The sequence below is a fragment of the Lepus europaeus genome, chromosome 18 (genome assembly GCF_033115175.1).
Source record: "Lepus europaeus isolate LE1 chromosome 18, mLepTim1.pri, whole genome shotgun sequence".
Classification (NCBI taxonomy): Eukaryota; Metazoa; Chordata; class Mammalia; order Lagomorpha; family Leporidae; genus Lepus; species Lepus europaeus.
Window position 1 is genome coordinate 41541298 of NC_084844.1, and position 25250 is coordinate 41566547.

General features: G+C 44.5%; 1 protein-coding gene across 6 annotated transcripts in view; it reads right to left on the reverse strand.

The window, feature by feature from the left end:
* The window catches only part of RHOT1 (ras homolog family member T1), a 92168-nt gene that overhangs the window by 56369 nt on the left and 10549 nt on the right, over positions 1 to 25250 (reverse strand). For all 6 annotated transcript variants that reach the window (XM_062174978.1, XM_062174980.1, XM_062174981.1 and 3 more), the window contains exons 2-6: positions 9059 to 9117; positions 6319 to 6400; positions 4277 to 4320; positions 2971 to 3024; positions 2762 to 2814 (exon numbers count right to left, since the gene is read on the reverse strand). In XM_062174978.1, the coding sequence (XP_062030962.1) occupies positions 2762 to 2814; positions 2971 to 3024; positions 4277 to 4320; positions 6319 to 6400; positions 9059 to 9117 (292 nt within the window). The remainder of the gene's footprint in view (positions 1 to 2761; positions 2815 to 2970; positions 3025 to 4276; positions 4321 to 6318; positions 6401 to 9058; positions 9118 to 25250) is intronic.

The window sequence follows — 25250 nt, forward strand, 5'->3', positions numbered from 1 at the left end:
GATAGAGAGGGGCCAGCACTGAGGGATGCTGGTTTGAGTCCCAGCTGCTCAACTTCCAATCCAGCTCTCTGCTGATGGCCCGGGAAAGCAGTATAAGATGGCCCAAGTGGGGCCTGTGCTGTGATGTAGCAGGTAAAGCCGCTGCCTGCAGTGCCGGCATCCCTTATGGGCACTGGCTTGAGTCCCAGCTGCTCCACTTTCAATCCAGCTCTCTGTTATGGCCTGAGAAAGAGGTGAAAGATGGCCCAAGTCTGTGAGCTCCTGCACCCACGTGGAGACCTGGAAGAAGCTCCTGGCTCCTAGCTTCAGATCAGCACAGCTATGGACATTGCGGCCATCTGGGCAATGAACCAGCGAGACTTCTCTCTCTCTCTGCCTCTGCCTCTTTGTAACTCTGCCTTTAAATAAATCTTTTAAAAAAGAAAAATCTAAAAACCTGGTTAAAGAACTAGATATATATAGATGTATATAACACATATTAGTCTGATTTTCTTAACATTTAGGAACTCTCAAATGCTATATAAAAAACTATGTTCGATGAAATGATATTTCCAGAAAAAATTGTTTTCCATTTGTAATGTATGGAATGCATATTCTCTTGTATTTCCCTATCTCATCTGTATCTTACCAAGAACTGCAAAGAGATCTCCATGCATTCATTGCTAAGATTTCTAAAGACTTACATATACATGATTTCACTGATTCTCAACATAATCACAAGTAGATAAGACAGGTTTCAGCCTCATCTCCACTTACAGATGAGGAATCTAGGAAGTCAAAGGCTTTAGAACTCAAAGATCTCAAAGGCTGTTCATCTTCCCCCAGGGCCTGTGTTCTTCTATATACCACACTGTGAGGAATCAATGATAATGCAGAACACCACACTTCACCAAGGGGTATCTTGAGAGAGAGGGCATGGGGCCAGCATTGTGGCGTTGTTATGGGCTGGGTATTGGGCACTAAATTAATTTTTCAGGTTTTTGTCTTTTACTTAGAGAAAAAGTCTAAATACAGGCCCAACCACGGCATACAGTGTGATAAACTTTATCTACAAAGTGAGAAAAACACACAGGACCATTAGGGCTTTCTTAAAGGAGAATGGGGTCAAAGAAAGGAAATTATCATATCCTGCTCCGCTCCCCCTAAGTCCATGTGGAGGAGAGAGCAACCTTCCCTTCTTCCTAGCTTTTTTTTTTTTTTTTTTTTTTTGACAGGCAGAGTGGACAGTGAGAGAGAGAGACAGAGAAAAAGGTCTTCCTTTGCTGTTGGTTCACCCTCCAATGGCCGCCGCGGCCGGTGCACTGCGACCAGCACACCGCGCTGATCCGAAGCCAGGAGCCAGGTGCCTCTCCTGGTCTGCCATGTGGGTGCAGGGCCCAAGGACTTGGGCCATCTCCACTGCACTCCCGGGCCACAGCAGAGAGCTGGCCTGGAAGAGGGGCAACCGGGACAGAATCTGGCTCCCCGACCAGGACTAGAACCCAGTGTGCCTGCGCCGCTAGACGGAGGATTAGCCTGTTGAGCCACGGCGCCGGCCCTTCTTAGCTTTTTATGCACTTGGAAAAACAGAAGTGTTTCCGTGGTACCACCCCCATGAGCCAGGTAAGAGGAAGTACTTCCTGGGGAGAGGTCCCTTGATTGAAAGGTAGATGATGGGCCAGCGCTGTGGTGTAGCAGGTTTAGCCTGCATTGTCAGCATCCCATATGGGTGCCAGTTCGAGACCCAGCTGCTCCACTTCCAATCCACCTCCCTGCTATGGCCTGGGAAAGTAGTAGAAGATGGCCCAATTCCTTGGGCCCCTGCATCTGTGTGGGAGACCTGGAAGAAGCTCCTGGCTTCGGATCAGCGCAGCTCCAGCTGTTGCGGCCATCTGGGAAATGAACCAGCAGATGGACAACCTCTCTCTCTTTCTCTCTGCCTCTTCTATCTGCTGTTACTCTGACTTTCAAATAAATAAATAAAGTTTAAAAAAAAGAAAGAGAGATGAACATGACAACACAAAATGAAGGAGATGCAGCTTTCCGCTCATGACCTTGAAATTATCTCAGCTTTCCCACATCAGTGCAGCCAGTTAAACTGCCACCTGAGAAGCTGGCAACCCATATGAGCGCTGGTTTGTGTTGTGGCTGTTCCACTTCAGATCCAGCTCCCTGCTAACGTGCCTAGGAAAGCAGCTGATGATGACCTAAATGCTTGGGTCCCGCACCCACGTGGAGACCTGGAAGAAGCTCCTAGCTCCTGGCGTAGGCCTGACCCAGCCCTAGCCTTTGCAGCCACTTGGGGAATGAATCAGCAGATGGAAGATCTCTATTTCTGTTTCTTCTCTCTCTGTAACTGCCTTTCAAATAAATAAAAATAAATTTTAAAAAAAGAGAGACAGGATACATACAGTTCAGGCAGAAGATATATTCTAAAGATAATTTTTCAAGTAGCAGCTTGAAAAAGAGAAATGTAAGATTTATTATCAAAATATTTCATCTGTCTGAAATAATGAATCATATTATCAGAGCTCTGTTTCTTATTTTGCTCTCAAATATATTTACTGCCTTAAATGATTCCCCTCAAAAACGGTGTGTGGGGGTTTGTGGAGGTGGATGAACAGAAAGAGAAACCCATACATATAGCAAATGTAGCAAAATATGTTACCAACTGACGGATCTAAGTGAAAGTTTACAGATTGTCACTGTACTATTTCATGTATCTTTCCTGCACATTTGAATTTTCTAATACAAAGGTTGAGAGGAATAAAAAAAAAAATACCTGCTGTCTTTGTCTGTTCTTTCATTTATGAGAGGAATCCATCGACTTGTTACCTAAAATGAAAATTAAGAGGAGTTAAGATATGACACAAATCATCTTTGAAAAACTTTCCTTAGACCCACAAAATTCTAAATTGAGGATCAACTTTGAAAGTGCCACACTGAAAATTAACTAAATATGGGGGGGAGGGGGGAGTCACACAGTCATACCTTATCAATAGAATGTTTGTTGTTAACAGCATAAACTATGCAGATGACATTAGCCTAGAAGAAAAATTAACAAATTAATGGCATTTAAAAAATTATTTGAGAGGCAGAAAGACGGGGGGGGGGGGGGTAAAGAAAGAGAAAGAGAGAGAGAGAGCACACTCCTGTATGTCTGCAATGGATAGGGTTGAGTCAAGCCAAAGACTGGGAACTCAATCCAGGTCTCCCACATGAGTGGCAGGAACCCAATTATTTGAGCCATAACTGCTGCCTCCCAAAGTCTGTGCTGGCAGGAAGCTGGAATCAGCAGCCAGGTTTTGAATCCAGGTATTCCAATATGAGATGCAGGCATCTTAACTGCTAGGCTAACTGCTGCCCAATCCAATGTATTTTTTTGTTTTGTTTTGTTTTGTTTTTGACAGGCAGAGTGGATAGTGAGAGAGAGACAGAGAGAAAGGTCTTCCTTTTTGCCGTTGGTTCACCCTCCAATGGCCGCTGCAGCCGGCGCATCACGCTGATCCGAAGCCAGGAGCCAGGTGCTTCTCCTGGTCTCCCATGGGGTGCAGGGCCCAAGCACTTGGGCCATCCTCCACTGCCTTCCCAGGCCACAGCAGAGAGCTGGCCTGGAAGAGGGGCAACCGGGATAGAATCCGGCGCCCCGACCAGGACTAGAACCCGGTGTGCCGGCAACGCAAGGCGGAGGATTAGCCTGTTAAGCCACAGCGCTGGCCCAATGTATTTTTTAAATGTACTTATTTTCCTGAAAGGTAAAGAGATAGAGAGAGAGAAAGAAAGAGAGAGACAGAGAGACAAAGATCTTCCATGTTTTTTCCTCCCCAAAGGTCTATAATAGCTAGGCCAGCCAAAGCCAATCTGGGTCTTCCATGTGGGTGGCAAGGACCCAACTATTTGAGCCATCATCTGCTGCCTCCCAAGTGTTTATTAGCAGGAAGCTCAGATCAAAATGGAGCTTGGACTCAAACCCGGGGAGTCTAATATGGGTTGCAGGCATCCCAGGGGGTGTCTTACTACTTTATTTGAAATACAGAGCTCCCATCCACTGGCCAAACACCACCCCCAGCATTTTTAAATAAAAATACAAACAGTTCTAGCTGGTTAACACATTAAATAAATTTTTAAAAATTAGCTTGCCTCTAAGAAGAAAAAATTCCTGACTTAGAGGAAAAATACTCAAACTCTACTCATATTCAAAGTCAGCAATAACAAGAAAGATTGAAAAAGTCCTCCTGAGTGAATGAAAAAGGTTGACTCAACATGATCTTTACTGTTTTCCCATAAATAAACTCACCTGTGATATCTCCTGATGAAGTTGTTCGTCACTTTGTTCTGCTTCTACAAATGATAAAAAGCCAATGTTTCCTATTTTAAACACTTCCATAAAAATGAACAGTCAAGCTAAAATCCATGCAACACTCACCTAATATCCCTCAAAATGACAAGGTTTCACACTTGACAAGGTGGCAAAGACAAGGGCAAGCTAGGGGAGGGGAAAGGTTGAACAGTACTAAGGAAATTGGCTAGCACTGAAGGCCAAGTCTACAGGAGGATGCCTCGGGCACAGGCGAGCAGAGGCATTGTGTGATAAGGTAAGATCAGCAACTGATCCAGAGTTGAAAAGGGTTAGGCAAAGGGGATCTGAAATCCAAGCTACGAGACTGAGTGCTGACGTGTCAGAAGCTCGAGTCTGTACACCAAGGGTTACAAAGGCTGGGTAGGAAACTGGGTGATACAAGTTTAAGATACGTGATAGTAATAGTAAGCACCGTCCAGAGGAAAACCAGAGCACAGTAACGAAGAATCAAGAATTCCCTCTCTAGCACACACAAGGCTCTCCGGCTAGAACTGTTCTCCATGGGTGAATATGCCCACAATTCCACGGAGGCAGGGGATATGCATGATATTGCAGCATTAGGAAGCAAAGTAATGAGCAAAACAATTATTGACATAGTAATTTAGATCACCTTGGTTACACGCCTTCCCCTAAAAAGGTCTGTTGTTTCTGACATCTAAACTCATATATGAGTTCACTGGTATTTTATTCGGTGCTAAATAATGGATCACATTTTTAATATCTTTTCACATGTTGAATAATCAATGGTGAAGACTTCAATTCTAATACTGAAAGGAATCTATTCTATAATTCCACATACTGAGAAAGGATATTTCTCTAAATAAAGCTAGTTACAATTCTGATGGCAAAAGAAGGCATTCATCTCCCTACAGCTTTTCATACATTGCTGTCCAACAGACAAACATATATAATTTATATTTTCTGGTAGTTATCTCAAAAGAAGGAAAAAATAAAAGTATAAGATTAATATTTAACTCAATATAAAAATATAAAATTTCAACATGCACTCAATAGAAAATTAATGAGATTTTTTACATTCTAAGTCTTCCAAATCCAGTTTTATTTCATATTTACAGCACATTTCAGTTTAGAATAGTCACATTTCAAGTGTTCAATGACCTAAATCAGGGGTGGGGAATCTTTTTTCTAACAAGGGCCACTTAGATAATTATAACATCATTTGGGGCCATACAAAATTATCAACTTAAAAATTAGCCTGCTACAGATTAATTGAATTTTGAGTCCTCCTGCAGTTGCCTAAGCAGGGCCAGGCCAAACGATTTCCAGGGCCTTCTACAGCCAGATGTACACAGGTCAGATGTCCCCCGCCTCTGGTTTAAACAGCACAATTCTGATGCCCATTTTTTTAGAATATGGAACACCAGCTTAGCCAAAGTATTATCAGAGTACTGATACCCCTTTTTTTTCCCTTAAGTTCAGGAATAAAACATAATAATTTACTGATTAAAAAGTAAACAGTTGTGTGTAGAAAATTTTTAAGTTATTAAAATCAGTAATTATGTTTTTCTAATAGAATTTAAGCAAGCTCACAACCGTTGTAATTATTATTTTATTTGGGATCAAGGTTGACAGATTAAAGAACAAATTCAGAACTCAATAAATGTTCAGATTAAGAACATCCTCTAAATCATAAGAACATATCTAAATGTCTGATAACAAAGCTGACCCAGAACTTCTGTCTGCGAAGTTCTGATTCAAGGGCAGTCAGGCTTACCTACTCATACTACCTTCCCCTATGGACCCGAACTTGGAATATAAGGGATAGGACAGTCGTCAAATGGGGGCTCTGAGTGAGGTGTGGAGCAGGAGGTAAAAGTGAGGCAAGAATAGAAAGGATCATGTACTTCCACAGAGAAAGAATTACCACTCTTAGCATATTTTTAAAAGCTCAATAAGGACCTTTTTTGAGGACTGTTAGACTAACCCTACAGCTTCATCTACAAGAGGACATTCATTACCTGAGTAATCTACAATGTGTGTTGGAACTCTCTCAGGGGTGACATCAGCTGGAATGGTGATTTCTTCTGCCCGGGGAGGAACCTTTATTTGCAAACAAATATAAAAAAAGGAAAAACCTTGGGATATTATCAACCAAACTTGTTAATACATTATGTAAATTTATCTATATTAGCCCCTTTCACTCCTAGCTATCCTTATAGGTATCTGTTTTACTTCTAAATGCTTGGTGTTATATTTTACCAAGGATGCAAATGTATATTAAAACAATACTACAAGGCACATAGCTGCCGCTTGCGACACAGGCATCTCCTATCAGAGTGCCTGTTCAAGTCCTGCCTTCTCTGCTCCTGCTCCAGCTTCCTGCTAAGGGGTATGGGAAGGTAGTGGCAGATAGCCCAGGTATTTGAGCCCTGGTCATCTGTGTGGGAGACAAGGATGAGAGCTCCTGGCTCCTGGCTTCTGCCAGGCCCAGATCTGGCTACTGTGGCCATTTGAGGAGTAAACTAATGGGTAAAAGATCTCTCTCTGTGTCCCTTTCTGTCACTCTGCCTTTGAAATAAATAGACATTAAAAAAAAAAAAAACAACAACAACAACCTGTACAACCAAACCTTTTTCCAAAAAACACACATTTCCAGCTGTGTAGGCTCAAGACATAGCAAGGACACCTCAGATCTGATGCAGACTAAAACAATTCTTAAATTAATTTGGCATTTCAAATGCTAAGATTTTTTTTAAGATTTTATTTATTTATTTGAGAGGTAGTAGAGTTATAGAGAGAGGGAGAGACAGAGAGAAAGGTCTTCCATCCTCTAGTTCACTCCCCAAATGGCCACTGTGGCCAGAGCTGAGCCGATCCAGAGCCAAGAGCCAGGAACTTTTTCCAGTTCTTCTACATGGGTACAGAGTCCCAAGCACTTGGGCCATCTTCTACTGTTTTTCCAGGCTGCAGCAGAGAATTGGATCAGAAGAAGAGCAGCAGGGACATGAACGGGTGTCCACATGGAATGCTGGCACCGCAGGTGGAGGCTTAGCCTACTATGCTGTAGTGTTGGCCCCTCAAATGTTAGATTTTTAAAATATGATGTTTCTATTCCACTTTGTAGAAGGTTTAAACCAAATGACGAACTATGCTAATCCAAATCAATCTTCAAATTACCAAAATGCATTTCTTCTAGAATATAACTGATTGACTATGTAAGCCTTATGTTTAATGATTATATTTTTCAGAAAGATCATTTGATTTTTTTCTAATTTTTTATTTACTTATTTATTTAATTTGAAAGGCAGAGAGAAAGATATTTCCCAACCTCTGGTTCACTCCCCAAATGCCCACAAGAGCCAGGGTACGGACAGGCCAAAGCCAGGAGCCAAGAATTTAATCTGAATGTCCCACATTAGTGGCAGGGATCCAAATACTTGAGCCATCACCTTCCTGCCTCCCCTTGCTGCCTCCTAGGTACGCACTACCAGGAAGCCAGAATCAGCAGCAAGGCCAGGACTGAAACCCAAGCACTCTGACATGGAATGCAGGCAAGCCAAGCAGTACCTTAAATTCTAGGCCAAACGCCTGCCACTGTATGATTTTTAATTAATCAAGAACACCTTAACCACATTCAGGAGAGTTATGCTAAAATAATTCTAAACTAAGTTAAATTATCACAGAAAACTTGTAGGTATTACACTCTGAGTGATTATAAATTATGTTACTGATTCCCTGGAAACAACATGTGAAAATATATTTTAGCTCTCAAATTAAGTAATTACTTAACTATCCTAATTAATTAAGAGGGAAAAAACAGCAAAAGAAACAATGAATGGCCACACGGCAGTTGTAAATGCTGAATACACATGATACATCAAATTCCTGTTGGGATAATGAAATTATGAAGATATTCCTATCTAAACAAAAGCCAACAAAAGCAAAAGTACACGTTATAACACTAATACTTACTATGTGAAAGAGTAATGAGAAATCTTTCTCAACTCATTGCACTCAACCCATTCCCCATAGCAATATCCTAATGTTACATAAGGACTTGGCCAGTAGCTAGCTCCTCACACTGGAACTTCCAAAATATAAATAAATAAATTGTCGATCATAATAAAGCCACTTCATTTTTTTGGTGGTATTTCACTGTTACTAAGCTTATCTCACTTGAGATCCACAACAAGCTTTTGAGGTGGGAAAAAGTGGAATGAATTAGTTTCTTCATTTGTACAATGAGGCAAGTAGATAAAGGTTTTCAAATATGTATGTCAGAATTCTAGTGGCTGACAAAAATATCTCACAGACCAGGGAGTGTCAGGTGGAAGGCAAGTGGGGATCCAGAACTTTCATCTTAACTTGAACTCATAGAACATTCATCATCTGTTATATTTTGAGCTTATGGATAATTTTACTTTTGAAAAAGGGTTACAGCTTAGATGATATCTATATTTCTTTCAGTTCCCATTTAACAGGTGAGACAACTAAAGCATAGAGGTGACAAATATCCCAGACAAGGTCTGACGTGGACAACACAAAGGACTTCGGGAAACTTGGGTCTTGTTAGGTTCTTCCTCAGAGATGCCCTCCATCAACTAAAATGCATAGCAGTCTACAAAATGCATACAAGCATAGAAAAGTCACAGCTGTAAGAAAGAAAGCACATGGCAAAAAAGGCAGAGCTTATCTCATTTTAACTTAATTTCAATCAATTAAAACTTTTTTAATATGGAAAGGAAATCAAATATTTACCTCTTCTGGAAATTCTTCACTGACCAGAGACATAATCAGTGATGTCTTCCCAACTCTAGCTGTGAAAACAGAAATTGTTACTTTAATAAAGTGTTTAGGTTCTGTATAAGCTCAAATTTAACAACCACAAAGGGAAGTATTTTATTTGTTAGTTAAAATCAAAATTTAGTACAACACTTAAAAGCAGGGGCTGGAGGCCAGCGCTGCTACTCAAAAAGCTAATCCTCTGCCTGCGGCGCCGGCACACCGGGTTCTAGTCCCGGTCGGGCGCCGGATTCTATCCCGGTTGCTCCTCTTCCTGTCCAGCTCTCTGCTGTGGCCCAGGAGTGCAGTGGAGGATGGCCCAAGTCCTTGGGCCCTCCACCCGCATGGGAGACCAGGGGAAGCACCTGGCTCCTGGCTTCGGATAAGCGTGGTGCGCCGGCTGCAGCGGCCATTGCGGGGTGAACCAATGGAAAAAGGAAGACCTTTTTCTCTGTCTCTCTCACTGTCCACTCTGCCTGTCCAAAAAAAAAAAAAAAAAAGTAGGGGCTGGCACTCTGGTGTAGCAGGTTAAAGCCCTGGCCTGCATTGCCAGAATCCCTCATGGGTGCCGGTTTGAGTCCCACTGCTCCACTTCCAATCCAGCTCTCTGCCATGGCTTGGGAAAGCAGTGGAAGATAGCCAAGTGCTTGAGCCCCTGCACCCACGTGGGAGACCCAGAAGAAGCTCCTGGCTCCTTGCTTCAGATCAGCTCAGCTCTGACCACTGCGGCCATTTGGGGAGTGAACCAGTGGATAGAAGACCTCTCCCTGTAACTCTTTCAAATAAATAAAATAAATCTTTAAACAAAAAATACTTAGAAGTTTATCTTTTTTTCTGCTTAAAAATACATATTTATTGCTTTTAAAAATTACAAAAATATATATTTTAAAAATAAAAATTGTCTGGCCAGCGCCACGGCTCTCTTGGCTAATCCTCCACCTGTGGCGTCAGCACCCTGGGTTCTAGTCCCGGTTGGGGCGCCAGATTCTGTCCTGGTTGCTCCTCTTCCAGTCTAGCTCTCTGCTGTGGCCCAGGAGTGCAGTGGAGGATGGCCCAAGTCCCTGGACCCTGCACCTGCATGGGAGACCAGGAAAAGCACCTGGCTCCTGGCTTTGGATCAGTGTGGTGTGCTGGCCGCAGCAGCTATTGGAGGGTGAGCCAACGGAAAAGGAAGACCTTTCTCTCTGTCTCTCTCTCTCACTGTCCACTCTGCCTGTCAAAAAAAAAAAAAAAATTACTTATTTGAGAGGCAGAGAGACAAGAGTGACAGCTCCCATTTGCTGGTTCAATCCCCACACACTTGCAATGGCTGGGGCTGGGCCAGGCCAAAGACAGGACTTGGGAACTCAATCCAAGTATTCCATATGAGTGGCAAAGGACCCATATGCTTTGAGCCATCACCTGCTGCCTCCCAGGATCTATGTGAAGGAAGCTGGAATCAGTAGCAGAGATAGGTAATGAATGTCAGCACTCCAAGATGGGATGCAGGCATCTCAACTGCTGGGTCAAACATCTTCCCTGTACTATCACTTAAAAATTAATCTCCTAAGAATGAACATTTGGATTGTTTCCAAGTTCTCACTTTTAGAAACAATGCTGCACTTAGTATTTTTACAGGATAAATTCCTTAAAACAGAACTCAAGGTAGCATGCATGATCTTTCTTCAATTGATATTGTCACGTATTTCCAATACAGAATAAACAAATTTACAACCTCAATAACAGAAATCAGAGTACATATTTTTCTATATCCTTACATTCTTTGTTTTTTTAAAGTATCGTATTTAAAGGGTTTAAAGGAAATTTTTCTATTGCATTTTTTTTAGTAATTTTTTTTTTAAGATTTGTTTGTTTGGGCGCTGACATTGTGGCATAGTGGGTAAAGTTGCCACCTGTGATGCTGGCATCCCATATGGGCACTGGTTAAATTCCTGGCTACTCCACTTCCCATCCAGCTCTCTGCTAATGGCCTGGGAAAGCAGCAGAAGATGGCCCAAGTGCTTGGCTCCCTGCACCCACATGGGAGACCTGGAAGAAGCTCCTGGCTCTTGCTTCAGACTGGCCCAGCTCAGGCTGTTGCAGCCATTTGGAGTGCTGCCAGAGGATGGAAGATCTCCCTTTCTCTCTCTCTCTCTCTCTCTCTCTCTCTCTCTCTCTCTGCAACTCTCCCTTTCAAATAAATATATAAATCTTTAATAATAAAAAAAATGTGTTTGTTTGTTTGAAAAGTGAAACAACAAAGAGATAGGGAGAAACAGATCTTTATCTAGCTACTAGTCCACTCCCCAAAAGGCAGCAACATCCAAGTCTGGGCCAGCCTGAAGCCAGTAGCCAAGAACCTTACTCTGGTCTCCCACAGGGATGGCAGGACCCCAAGCACTTCGACCATCATCTACTGACCTCCTAAAATGGCCAGATTGGAAGCAGAGTAGCCAGGACTTAAACTAGCACTCTGATATGGGATGCTGATGTTGCAAGCTGCGGCCCAACCCACTGTGCCACAACATTGGTTCCTTAGTAATTTTTTTAACATACTAACTTTAAAAATCATAATCTTCACCGGCGCCGCGGCTCAATAGGCTAATCCTCCGCCTTGCGGCGCCGGCACACTGGGTTCCAGTCCCGGTTGGGGCACCGATCCTGTCCTGGTTGCCCCTCTTCCAGGCCAGCTCTCTGCTGTGGCCAGGGAGTGCAGTGGAGGATGGCCCAAGTGCTTGGGCCCTGCACCCCATGGGAGACCAGGATAAGCACCTGGCTCCTGCCATCGGATCGGCGCGGTGTGCTGGCCGCAGCGCGCCTACCGCGGCGGCCATTGGAGGGTGAACTAACGGCAAAAAGGAAGACCTTTCTCTCTATCTCTCTCTCTCACTGTCCACTCTGCCTGTCAAAAATTAAAAAAATAAAATAAAAATAAAAATAAAAAAATCATAATCTTCACTCTGAAATTTTACTTCTGTTCTCATCATTTTTCTGATCTTCATCATTAGTATTATGGGACCAGCGTTGTGGGTGCAACAGGTCAAGCCACCATCTGCAACGCAGTCATTCTATATGAGTGCTAGTCTGAGCCCCAGCTTCTACTTTTGATCCAGCTCCCGGCTAACATGCCTGGGAAAAGCAATAGAAAATGGTCAGAGTGCCTGGACCTCTGCCACCCACATGGGAGACCTGGATGTAGTTCTAGGCTCCTGGCTACAGTGTGGCCTGGCCTGGCCCAGACTGGGCCATTTGGGAAGTAATCAGTGGATGGAAGATCTCTCTCTCTCTCTGTTTCCCTGTCTCTCTGTTAACTCTGACTTTCAAATAAATAAACTAAATCTTAAAAAAAAAAAAAAAAAAATTAGGGGGACCAGCATTTTGTTGTAGTAGGTTAAGATGCCGCCTACAGTGCCAGCTTCCCATATGGGTGCCGGCTTGAGTCCCAGCTGCTCCACTTCCAATCAGCTCCCTTCCAATGCATCTGGGGACAGCCCAGTTGCTTGGGCCCCTGCGCCTATGGTGGAGACCAGAAGAAGCTCCTGGCTCCTGGCCGGCGCCGCGGCTCACTAGGCTAATCCTCCGCCTTGCGGCGCCGGCACACCGGGTTCTAGTCCCGGTCGGGGCACCGATCCTGTCCCGGTTGCCCCTCTTCCAGGCCAGCTCTCTGCTGTGGCCAGGGAGTGCAGTGGAGGATGGCCCAAGTCCTTGGGCCCTGCACCCCATGGGAGACCAGGATAAGCACCTGGCTCCTGCCATCGGATCAGCGCGGTGCGCCGGCCGCAGCGCGCTACCGCGGCGGCCATTGGAGGGTGAACCAACGGCAAAAGGAAGACCTTTCTCTCTGTCTCTCTCTCACTATCCACTCTGCCTGTCAAAAATTAAAAAAAAAAAAAAAAAAAAAAAAAAAAAAAAAAAAAAAAGAAGCTCCTGGCTCCTGGTTTCAGCCAGCCCTGGTCGTTGCGGCCATTTGGGGAGTGAACCAGTAGACTGAAAATTCTCTGTAACTCTGCCTTTCAAAGAAGTAAAGTAAAACTTTAAAAAAAAATCAGCATTGTTAGATATTGAACTGCTTATCAATTAAATTTTTTTGTGATTCTAAAGGAAAACAGTCCACCTGCCCATTAGTCTCTGCCATAGCAGCATATTATAGTTTCCAGAAGTAAAGTCTAAATAGAAAGACCTGGAAAATGTAAAGGGAAGAAAAGTCACAGTCCTTTGTTAAGTAACTGAAAGAGTGAACTTAAATGTCAAGACTCTGGAGAGGCCGGCGCCGCAGCTCACTAGGCTAATCCAGGTTCTAATCCCAGTTGGGGCGCCGGATTCTGTCCCGGTTACTCCTCTTCCAGGCCAGCTCTCTGCTATGGCCCGGGAAGGCAGTGGAGGATGGCCCAGGTCCTTGGGCCCTGCACCTGCATGGCAGACCAGGGGAAATACCTGGCCCCTGGCTTCGGATCAGTGCAGCACGCCAGCCATAGCGACCATTTGGGGGGTGAACCAACAGAAAAAGAAGACCTTTCTCTCTGTTTCTAACTCTGCCTGTCCAAAAAAAAAAAAAAAAGACTGTGGAGAAATAATGAAGGGCTAGGACACAGGAAGCAGAGTGCAGGAGAAACACCTCGAAGTGCATGCTATGAACAACTGAGTACTGCTGCTGCAGGGACAGACTGGATGGTTTAACAGGTCTCTTAGCTCTGATTTCTACAGACCTCTTCAACTGATTTATGTGAGAAGTGTTGGGCCTTTATCAAGAGGTTGACAATAAGGTGACATTTCATGGCATTCCAACCCCATCAGTGAAGCCAGAGTCCATTATCACAGGACTGCCAGATCCTTATCAACAATATCAGCTTATTCAGCACGCTGCAGACTTTCAGATGAGGAGCCTGGGACCCAGGAACAATGATTTTCTCAAGCCCTCACTACAAGAGGCAGGCCACCACTTGGGACACACACATCCCACACAGGAATGTGCAATTTCAGTCCTGGCTACTCCACTTCTAGTCTAGTTTCCTGCTAATGCACATCCAGGGAGAGAGAAAATGATGGCTCAAGTATTCTGAGTCCCTGTCACCCATGTGGAACACCCGGACACAGTTCCTGGCTCAGCCTGCTATTTACTGCAGGCATTGGGGAAAGAACAAACAGATGGAAGATATCTCTCTCTCGTCCCTCCTTCCCCCGCCTTGTAAATAAACCTTAAAACACACACACACACGTGCATACATACATACACATGCAGAGGCCAGCATGGTGGCAGAGTGGGTTAAGCTGCCCACTGCTTACAATAGAGACAGCTTATATAATGTGCACCTGTGAGTCCCAGCTGCTTCACTTCTTTTTTTTCCCCTGCTTCGCTTCTGATCCAGCTCCCTGTTAAGGTGCCTGGGAAGGCAACAGATGATGGCCCAAGTGCTTGGCCCCTGCAACCATGTGGGAGACCCGATGGAGTTCTTGGCTCCTGGCTTCAGCATGGCCCAGACCTGCCTGTTGTAGTCACTTGGGGAGTGAACCAGCAGATGGAAGATCGATCTCTCTCTCTCCCTGTCTCTTCCTGTTGCCCTGCTTTCCAAATAAATAAATAAATCTTAACAAACTAAACATAAGGGGTCAGCATTGTGGCGTAGAGGAGTAAGCCTCTGTCTATGATGCTGGCATCCCATATGGGCGCCGTTTAGTGTCCTGGCTGCTCCACTTCCAATCCAGCTCCCCGCTAACGCACCTGGGAAAGGAGTGGAAGACGGCCTAAGAGTCTGGGCCCCTGTATCCAGAGACCCAGATGAAGCTCCTGGCTTCTGCCTGACCCAGTCCTGGTCCTTGCAGCCATTTGGAAGTGAACCAGCAGATGGAAAACCTCTCACTCTCTCTGTCTCTGTCTCTCCCTCTCTGTGTAACTCTGCCTTTCAAATAAATAAATAAATAAATAAATAAGCAAACAAATTCACTAAAAGATTAGTTGCAGACCCAAGAACATAAACCATCTCCTGATGGTTGAGCTAGTGTTCTTTCTCATGCCATATTTTTAAAAATACTGCTAACACAAGCTAATGATATAGAAAGGAAATGGTGACTCCCACAGTTAGCATGCATCACATACACAAACACTGTAGGTTAACTAAAATATTCACTGACTCATTGGTGACTGATTCAGCAGCTCTGGCTAACTTTTACTGTTTTTAACTTATTTTAAAAAAATTTCAGACAGAGGAATTGCAAATATAGTACAAAGAATTCATATCTATCCTTTACCTAGATTTCCTCTATATTAACATTTTACTATATTTGCATTATTCTCTTTCTCTGTCATTACATATAAATATAAAAACATTTGATTGTAATGTGTCTTAGTGTATATATTCTAAATGCAAGATGATTCTCTTCCATGACCAAAGAGTAGGAAATTCACACCACTACACTACAATCATCCAATCTGTGGAACTCATCAACTTATCATGTGTCCCACTATTATCTTTTAGAGGAAAAAAATGTTCTTTCTGGCTCAGAATAAAATGCTACGTTTGGCTGTTATGTCTCTTCACCCTCCCGTAATCTGTAAGTTTCTAAATCTTTGTCTTTTATGATCTTGAAATTTTTAAATGTCCTTGTATTTCTGGCAGGAATACCCCCAAAACATTATTATGTCCTTCTTAGTATACCATGGCAGACAGCAGCTGACTGGTACCTTGTTAGCATGATCATGTGGGTAAGATGGTGTCTGCCAGGTTTCTCCACTGTAAAATTTTTATTTTCCCTGTTATAATTCATAACTATCTTGTGCAACAATAATTTGAGAAAATGTAAACCCTCTGTTTCTCATTAAACTTTTTTTTTTTAAAAAAAGATTTATTTATTTACTTGAGAGGCAGTTAAAGAGAGAGAGAGAGAGAGAAAGTCTTCATCCACTGGTTCACTCACCAAATGGCCACAATGGCCAGAGCTGTGCCAAGCCAAACCCAGGAGCCAGGAGCTTCCTGGGACTCCCACGCAGTACAGGGGCCCAAGGACTTGGGCCATCTTCTATTGCTTTCCCAGGCCATAGCAGAGAGCTGGATTAGAAGAGGTGCAGCTAGGACTTGAACCAACGCCCGTATGGGATGCTGGTGCTGCAGGCAGATGCTTAACCTACTATGCCACAGTAGCCTCTGGAGAAATTTAGCTTACCAGCTTTATTTTTATTTTTATATTTTTTATTTTTTTTGACAGGCAGAGTTAGACAGTGAGAGAGAGAGAGACAGAGAGAAAGGTCTTTGCCGTTGGTTCACCCTCCAATGGCCGCCGCGGCTGGTGCACCGCGCTGATCCGATGGCAGGAGCCAAGTGCTTCTCCTGGTCTCCCATGGGGTGCAGGGCCCAAGCACTTGGGCCATCCTCCACTGCACTCCCGGGCCACAGCAGAGAGCTGGCCTGGAAGAGGGGCAACTGGGACTAGAACCCGGTGTGCCAGCGCCGCAAGGCGGAGGATTAGCCTAGTGAGCCGCGGCGCTGGCCTAGCTTACCAGCTTTAACACCCATTGGTGATCCTTGCCCGAAACAAACATTGCAGTACTGGTTGCTGAATAGTGACTTTTTCTTGGTTAAACATTTTATTTATTTATTTGAGAGGTAGTTACAGAGGAATGGAGAGAGAGCGAGCGAGAGCGAGAAAGCTAGCTTCCACTCACTGGTTCCTCCCAAATTGGCCACATGGCTGGAGCAGGGCCAATCCGAGCCAGGAGCTTCTTCTAGGTCTCCCACATGGGTGCAGGGGCCCAAACACTTGGGCCATCTTCTACTGCCTTCCCAGGACATAGCAGAGAGATGGATGGAAGAGGAGCAACTGGGATACAAATTGGTACCCATATGGACGCGAGCACCACAGGCAGAGGCTTAGCTTACTATGCCCCAAAGCTGGCAACTGAATAGTGGCTTTCTATCAATACTTTTTTATACTACTTTGCAGGCTCTTTATTTTTTTTTAATATTTATTTATTTATTTGAAAGTCAGAGTTACACAGAGAGAGAAGGAGAGGCAGAGAGAGAGGTCTTCCATCCACTGGTTCACTCCCCAGTTGGCTGCAATGGCCTGAGCTGGGCCAGTCTGAAGCCAGGAGCCAGAAGCTTCCTCTGGGTCTCCCACATGGGTGCAGGGGCCTAAGGACTTGGGCCATCTTTCATGGTTTTCCCAGGCCATAGCAGGGAGCTGGAACAGCCGGGTCTCGAACTGGTGCCCATATGGGATTCCGGCACTGCAGGCGGCAGCTCAACCCACTATGCCACAGCGCCAACCCCCTTTGTAGACTCTTATAAGGAAAAGTTTTCCCTTCTGATTTATGTACGTGCATAACATTAATAGATGAATATAGACTCATGGATTCCTATATTATTCTGCAATTTTATGAATTATAATCCCTAGCCATCATAATATGGAAACTCAAATTGTTCTACTCTACTTTTAAAAATGCCATTAATGCAGGTATAAATAAATATGTACAGTATGAGCCTACTTGATAAATAAATATCTATGTGAATTTTTTAAGACCCTGGAAGAATATATACACCAGTAGTGGTTATTTCTGAAGTAAAAGCAATTGCAGGGGTGAGTGTTTAGCACAGTGGTTAGGATTCCACTTGGAATGCCTGCATCCCACACTGGAGTACCAAAGTCTGTGCTAATGCACATCCTGGAAGGCAACAGTTAATAGCTCAAGAATGTGGGTCCCTGTCTACCACGTGGGAGTTCTAGGAGTTCCAGGCTCCTGGCTTCAGCCTGGTCTAGCCTTGGCTATTGTGGACACTTGGGGAGTGAACCAGCAAATGGAAAATCTCGGTCTATCTCTCTTTTAAATAAAATGAAAGTAAATTTAAAATTTGTTTAAATAATTGTAATTTTAGTGGTTTTTGCATTTCTCCTAAGTGTTTTTTTTTTTTAAGATTTATTTATTTATTTGAAAGTCAGAGTTACACAGAGAGAGGAGAGGCAGAGAAAGAGAGTGGTCTTCCATCCACTGGTTCACTCCCCAATTGGCCGCAACGCCTGGAGCTGCGCCAATCCAAAGCAGGAGCCAGGAGCTTCCTCTGAGTCTTCCCATGTGGGTGCAGGGGCCCAAGGATTGGGCCATCTTCTACTGCTTTCCCAGGCCATAGCAGAAAGCTGGATCAGAAGTGGGGCAGCCAGGTCTCAAACTGGCACCCATTGCCCTTATGGGATGCCAGCACTGCAGGTGGTGGCTTTACCTGCTATGCACAGCACTGGCCCCCACTAAGTTTTCAAAAACAAACATAATTTTTGCTACTACAGAAGGTACTGTTTTATTTTTTTAAAAGGTGAGTGCTTTTATTTTTAATTTTTTTAAAGGTTTACTTATTTATTATTTGAAAGGCAGTGTTACAGAAAAGCAGAGAGAAAGGTCTTACATCCACTGGTTCACTCCCCAAATGGCTACAATGACTGGAGCTGAACTGATCCAAAGCCAGGAGCCAGGAAGGAGCTTTTTCCAGGTCTCCCATGCAGGTGCAGGGGCCCAAGGACTTTGGTCATCTTCGACTGCTTTCCTAGGCCACAGCAGAGAGCTGGACGTTAAGTGGAACAGCCAGTCTCGAACAAGTACCTATATGGGATACCAGCACTGCAGTTGAAGGCTTTACCCACTATGCTACAGCACTGGCCCCTATTTGGTTTTAACATTATTTCTGTTTTATTTGAGAGACAGAGACAGAGATGGAGAGAGAGAGGCCTCCCATCTGCTGGTTCCTTCCCCAAATGACTGCAGTTGCAGGGGCTGGGTTACAGCAAACCTGGGAGCCAGGAATTCAATCCAGGTCTCCCAGGTGAGTGGTAGGAACCCAATTACTTTAGCCATTATTGCAGCCTCCCAGGGTACACACTAGCAAGAAGCTGGACTCAGGAGTCAGAGCTTGGTGTTGAACCCAGGTACTAAGACATATGGACATGGGTATTTTAATCAGACCCTTAGGATCCAGCAATGTGAAGCAGTGGGTTAAGCTGCCCCCTGCAATGCCAGCATCCCATATGGATGCAGGTTCAAGTACCAGATGCTCCACTTCTGACCCAGTTCCCTGTTAAAGACCTGGGAGGGCAGCAGAGGATGGCCCAAGTGCTTGTGCCCCTGCCACCAGTGTGGAGATTAGGATGGAGTTCGGCTTCCTGGCTTCAGCCTAGTCCAGCTCTGGCCAGTGTGCCATTGAAGACTAAATCAGTGAATGGAAGATCTCTCTCTCGCTCTCTCTCTCTGTGCCTTCATATCAATTATTTTTTTTAAAAAATCACCACCTTTATGGCTACCTAAATGCCTGCTCAGAAAAGTACTACTTTGAAGGTAATTTTGGCAATAAATATTGGCACGTTCTAAATTTACAGGTGGCAACTGAAACTCAGCTATGCATTCTTTCATGCCTTGGACAAATATTTCTTGAGCACTTCTATATGGCAAGCACTATTCCATGTCCTGGGGATATCATTTACCAAGGCCGCTAGGTCTTCCCTACTTTTACAGAGAAGCTATTCTAACAGATTTAGGCACTTATCACCAATAATATTAACACTTTTTCTATGTACCAAGATAAAAAAGAAAAGTTTAGGGGTGAACATTTGGTATAGCAGTTAAGTTACCACTTGAGATGCCTGCATCCCAAACTTGAGGACCTGGTTTGAAAAAGAACTTCTAAGATCAATCCCATTCACAACAGCTACAAAATATTTAAATACCTTGGAATAAATTTAACCAAGGGCGTCAAAGATCTCTATGATGAAAATTACAAAACATTAAAGTAGGTAATAGAAAAAGACAAAAACGTGGAAAAATCTTCCATGCTCATGGATTGGAAGAATAACATCTTCAAAATGTCCACACTACTGAAATCAATTTATAGATTTAATGCGATACCAATCAAAATACCAACAATATTCTTCTCAGATCTAGAAAAAATGATGCTAAAATTCATGTGGAAACACAAGAGACTACGAATAGCAAAAGCAATTTTAAACAGCAAAAACAAAGCTGGAAGCATCATAATACCAGACCTCAAGACATACTACAGGGCAGTTATAATCAAAACAGCCTGGTATTGGCATAAAAACAGATGTTTAACTCATGCAGAATAGAAACCCCAGAAATAAATCCACCCATCTACAACCAACTTATCTTTGACAAAGAAACAAAAATCAACTCCTGGAGCCAAGACAGTCTCTTCAACAAATATTGCTGGGGAAACTGAATTTCCACATGCACAAGTATAAAACAAGACCCATACCTCACACCTTACACAAAAACCCACTCAAAATGGATCAGAGACCTAAATCTATGACAAGATACCATCAAATTACTAGAGAACATTGGGGAAACCCTAAAAGACACTGGCATAGGGAAAGACTTCTTGGAAAAGACCCCAGAAGCACAGGCAATCAAAGCCAAAATTAACAAATGGGATTACAACAGAGAAGCTTCTGCACTGCAAAAGAAACATTCATCAAAGTGAAGAGACAACCAAAAAAATGGGAGAAAATATTTACAAACAATGCTCAACTGACAAAGGACTAACTTCCAAAATCTATAAAGAACTCGAGAAACTCAACAACAACAAAACAAACTGAACAGACATTTCTCAAGAGAAGAAATTCAAATGGCCAACAGACACATGAAAAAATGCTCAGGATCACTAGCCATCAGGGAAACACAAATCAAAACCACAATGAGGGGGGCCAGTGCTGTGGTGCAGCAGGTTAATGCCCTGGCCAGAAGTGCTGGCATCCCATATGGATGCCGGTTCGAGACCCAGCTGCTTCACTTTTGATCCAGCTCTCTGCCATGGCCTGGGAAAGCAGTCGAAGATGGACCAAGTCCTTGGCTCCCAGCACCCACATAGGAGACCTGGAACACGCTCCTGGCTCCTGGCTTCAGATCGGCGCAGTTCCGGCCGTTGCGGCCAATTGGGGAGTGAATCAATGGATGCAAGACCTCTCTCTCTGGGTGTGTGTGTGTGTGTGTGGGTGTGTGTAACTCTTTCAAATAAATAAATAAATCCTTAAAAAAAAACCACAATGAGGTTTCACCTCACCCCCGTTATAATGGTTTTCATACAGAAATCAACAAAGAACAAATGCTGGCGAGAATGTAGACAGAAGGGTAACTTAATCCACTGTTGGTGGGAATGTAAACTGGTACAGCCACCGTGAAAGATAGTATAGTATAGAGATATTTCAGAAAGCTGAATATAGACCTACCATATGACCCAACCATCCCACTCCTGAGATTTTATCCAAAGGAAATGTAATCAGCATATAAAAGAGTTATCTGTACCTCCATGTTTATTTCCACTCAATTTACAATAGCTAAGGTGTGGAATCAACCTAGATGTCCATCAACTGAAGAGGCTAAAGAAATTATGGTATATATACTCTATGGAATACTACACAGTGGTAAAATAAATAAATATATATATATATATATGAAATTCTGTCATTTGCAACAAAATGGATGCAACAGGAGACCATTATACTTAGTGAAATAAGCCACTCACAAAAGGACAAATATCATATGTTCTCTCTGATCTGTGGTAACAGAGTATTTAAAATATAATCTGTCTTGGGTCAGCGCTGTGGCTTAACAGGCTAATCCTCCGCCTTGCGGCACCGGCACACCGGGTTCTAGTCCCGGTTGGGGCACTGGATTCTATCCTGGTTGCCCCTCTTCCAGGCCAGTTCTCTGCTATGGCCCGGGAAGGCAGTGGAGGATGGCCCAAGTGCTTGGGCCCTGCACCCCATGGGAGACCGGGAGAAGCACCTGGCTCCTGGCTTCGGATCAGCGAGATGCGCTGGCCGCAGCGGCCATTGGAGGGTGAACCAACAGCAAGAAGGAAGACCTTTCTCTCTGTCTCTCTCTCTCTCTCACTATCTACTCTGCCTGTCAAAAAAATAAAAATAAAAAAGTAATCTGTCAGAGGCCGGCACCGTAGCTCACTAGGCTAATCCTCCGCCTGTGGCGCCAGCACCCTGGGTTCTAGTCCCAGTTGGGGCGCTGGTTCTGTCCCAGTTGCTCCTCTTCCAGTCCAGCTCTCTGCTGTGGCCTGGGAGTGCAGTGGAGGATGGCCCAAGTGCTTGGGCCCTGCACCCCATGGGAGACCAGGAGAAGCACCTGGCTCCTGCCTTCGGATCAGCGTGGTGTGCCGACCGCAGCGGCCATTGGGGGTTGAGCCAACAGAAAAGGAAGACCTTTCTCTCTGTCTCTCTCTCTCACTATCCACTCTGCCTGTCAAAAAAAATTTAAAAAAATAAAAATAAATAAAAAATAAAAAGAAAGAGGCCTGGATACTCTGTAAATGCTCATCTTGTATGATGAAACTACCAGATAGCACACAGATCTGGCGGCTGGCATTTAGCACCACAGTAAAGACACCACTTGAGATGCCCACACTCCATATCAGAGTGCCTGGGTTCACAACCCAGCTCCACTTCCAATCCCAGCTTCCTGATGAAATGCACTTTGGGAGGTAGGTGATGGCTCAAGTGGTTAGGCCCCTGCCACCCATGTGGGAGACCTGGACTGAGTTCCAGGCTCCTCGCTTCAGCTTGCCCCACTGTTGCAGGCACCTGGTAAGTGAATCAGCAGGCAGGAAATCCTTCTCTCTCTTTCTGCCCTTCAAATGGAAATATACTTCTTAAAACTTAAAAAAAAAAAAAAAAAAAAAAAAGGACTTGCAACACAAGAAAAAGTGCACATCACATTAGGTAAAACAGTATGCTAAAAATGACAGACAGATCCACAAACTATATGTTCCAACTGGGTATGGGAAAGGGATTTGGCAGAGCATTTGTCCATCTACAAGAACAAAGTATGCACCAAGCCAATGTGGAGTTTCAGAAATTTCCAGAACTTGTCAACTTACATGTATCATTTTCTAAGCTTTTTTCCTTAAATCCTCCATCATGGCCTTTCTTAAAGTCCCAGCAATCCCAAATCTGGTGCCCCAACTGGGACTGGAACCCGAGGTGCCAGCGCCGCAGGCGGAGGATTAGCCAAGTGAGCGACAGCGCCGGCCGCAAAACCATCTTAAATGAGCCACACCACTGTAGCACCAAGAAACTTAGAACTCGGTGCTGGTGCTGTGGCGTAGTGGGTAAAGCTGCTCCCTGTGATGCTGGCACTCCATGTGGGCACCAGTTTGAATCCTGGCTGTTCCACTTCTGATTCAGCTCCCTGCTAAAGTACCTGGGACAGCAGCAGAGGATGGCCCAAGTGTTTGGGCCCCTGAACCCATGTGGGAGACCTGGAAGAAGCTCCTGGCTTTGGCCTGGCCCAGCCCTGGCTATTGTGCCCATCTGGGAACTGAACCAGCTGATGGAAGATCTCTGTCTCTCCCGCTCCCTCTATAATTCTAACTTATAAATAAATGAATTTTGTTTTAAATAAAACACATTCTTTTTTAAAAAAAGATTTTATTTATTTGAAAGGCAGAGTTACAGAGAGGCAGAGAGAGAGAGAGAGGTCTTCCATCTGCTGGTTCACTCCCCATATGGTTGCCAATCTGAAGCCAGGAGCCAGGAGCTTCTTCCGGGTCTCCCACATGAGTGTAGGGGCCCAAGGACTTAGGCCATCCTCCACTGCTTTCCCAGGCCATAGCAGAGAGCTGGATTGGAAGTGGAGCAGCCGGGGCTCGAATCGATGCCCATATGGGATGTCAGCACCACAAGTGGTGGCTTTACCCGCTACACCACGGTGCCGGCTCCAAATAAATAAATGTTTAAAAAAAAATACTCCACCATTCTTCCTCATCGCTCATTGTTAAGACTCACTAGAGAGACCAGCACTGTGGTGTAGCAGGTAAAGCCTCGCCTGCAATGCCGGCATCCAATATGGGTGCTGGTTTGAGTTCCGGCTGCTCCACTTCCCATCCAGCTCTCTGCTATGGTCTGGAAAAGCAGTGGAAAATGGCCCAGGTCCTTGGGACCTTCACCCACATGGGAGACCTGGAGGAAGCTCCTGGCTCCTGGCTGCAGATTGGCCCAGCTCCAACCATTGCAGCCATTTGGGAAGTGAACCAGCGGATGAAAGACCTACCTCTCCCTCTCCCTCCCTCCCTCCCTCCCTCTCTCTCTCTCTGTGCCTCTCTGTAACTCTGCCTTTCAAATAAATAAATAAATCTTTGAAAAAAGGAGACTCATTAGAACAACTTTGCCTGGTCATAGTCTCCTCCCTTTTCCCACAGAACTCCTATGTCTCCAGTGATATTTTCAAAGTGGAAAGACCGATTTTATGAGGAAATTCAGATTTCTTCAGAGCTCAGCTCTTTAGTCTGAAAGGCAGTTCTGGCTGCCCATGCAGCAGCAGGCTTCTGCCAGAGTACAAATCTGCCACCAGGTCAATTCCAACAGGGCTAGCCACAGACATAAAAAGCAAATAGAGAGAGGAGTACCGTAAAGACTGCAATAAAAGAGCCTTCCTTAGGGACCAGCATTGTGGTGCAGTGGGTAATACTGCTACCTGCAATACCAGCAATCCACATGAGCACCAGTTTGAATCTCAGCTGTTCTACTTCCAATCCAGCTCCCTGCTAATGTGTCTAGGAAAGCAGCAGAAGATGGCCCAAGTTCCTGGGCCCGTGCACCCACATGAGAGATCTGATGCAGTGCCTGGCTTTGACCTGGCCCAGCACTGGCTCTTGAGGCCATTTATGGAGTGAATCAGCGGATGGAAGATCCCTTTCTTTCTTACTCTGCCTTTCAAATAAATATTTTAAGAGCTTTCCTTATGTTTGAACATACAAACATACAAAACAGTGTACCAAAGATAAGTCACTTCGTTATTTACATCTATTACTCCCTCTTAAAGTGTGATATTTTTATTTATTCATATCCTGACTCATGTGGAAAAGAATCTGAGGCAATTTAGCACTCATTACAGTACAAAAATTCCATCTAGCCTATGAATTCTATAATGAAAGAGCTTTTAAAAATCAAAGAATCTCGAGCCAGCGCCGCGGCTCAATAGGCTAATCCTCCACCTTGCGGCGCCGGCACACCAGGTTCTAGTCCCGGTCGGGGCACCGGATTCTGTCCCGGTTGCCCCTCTTCCAAGCCAGCTCTCTGCTGTGGCCAGGGAGTGCAATGGAGGATGGCCCAAGTGCTTGGGCCCTGCACCCTATGGGAGACCAGGAGAAGCACCTGGCTCCTGCCATCGGATCAGCACGGTGTGCCGGCC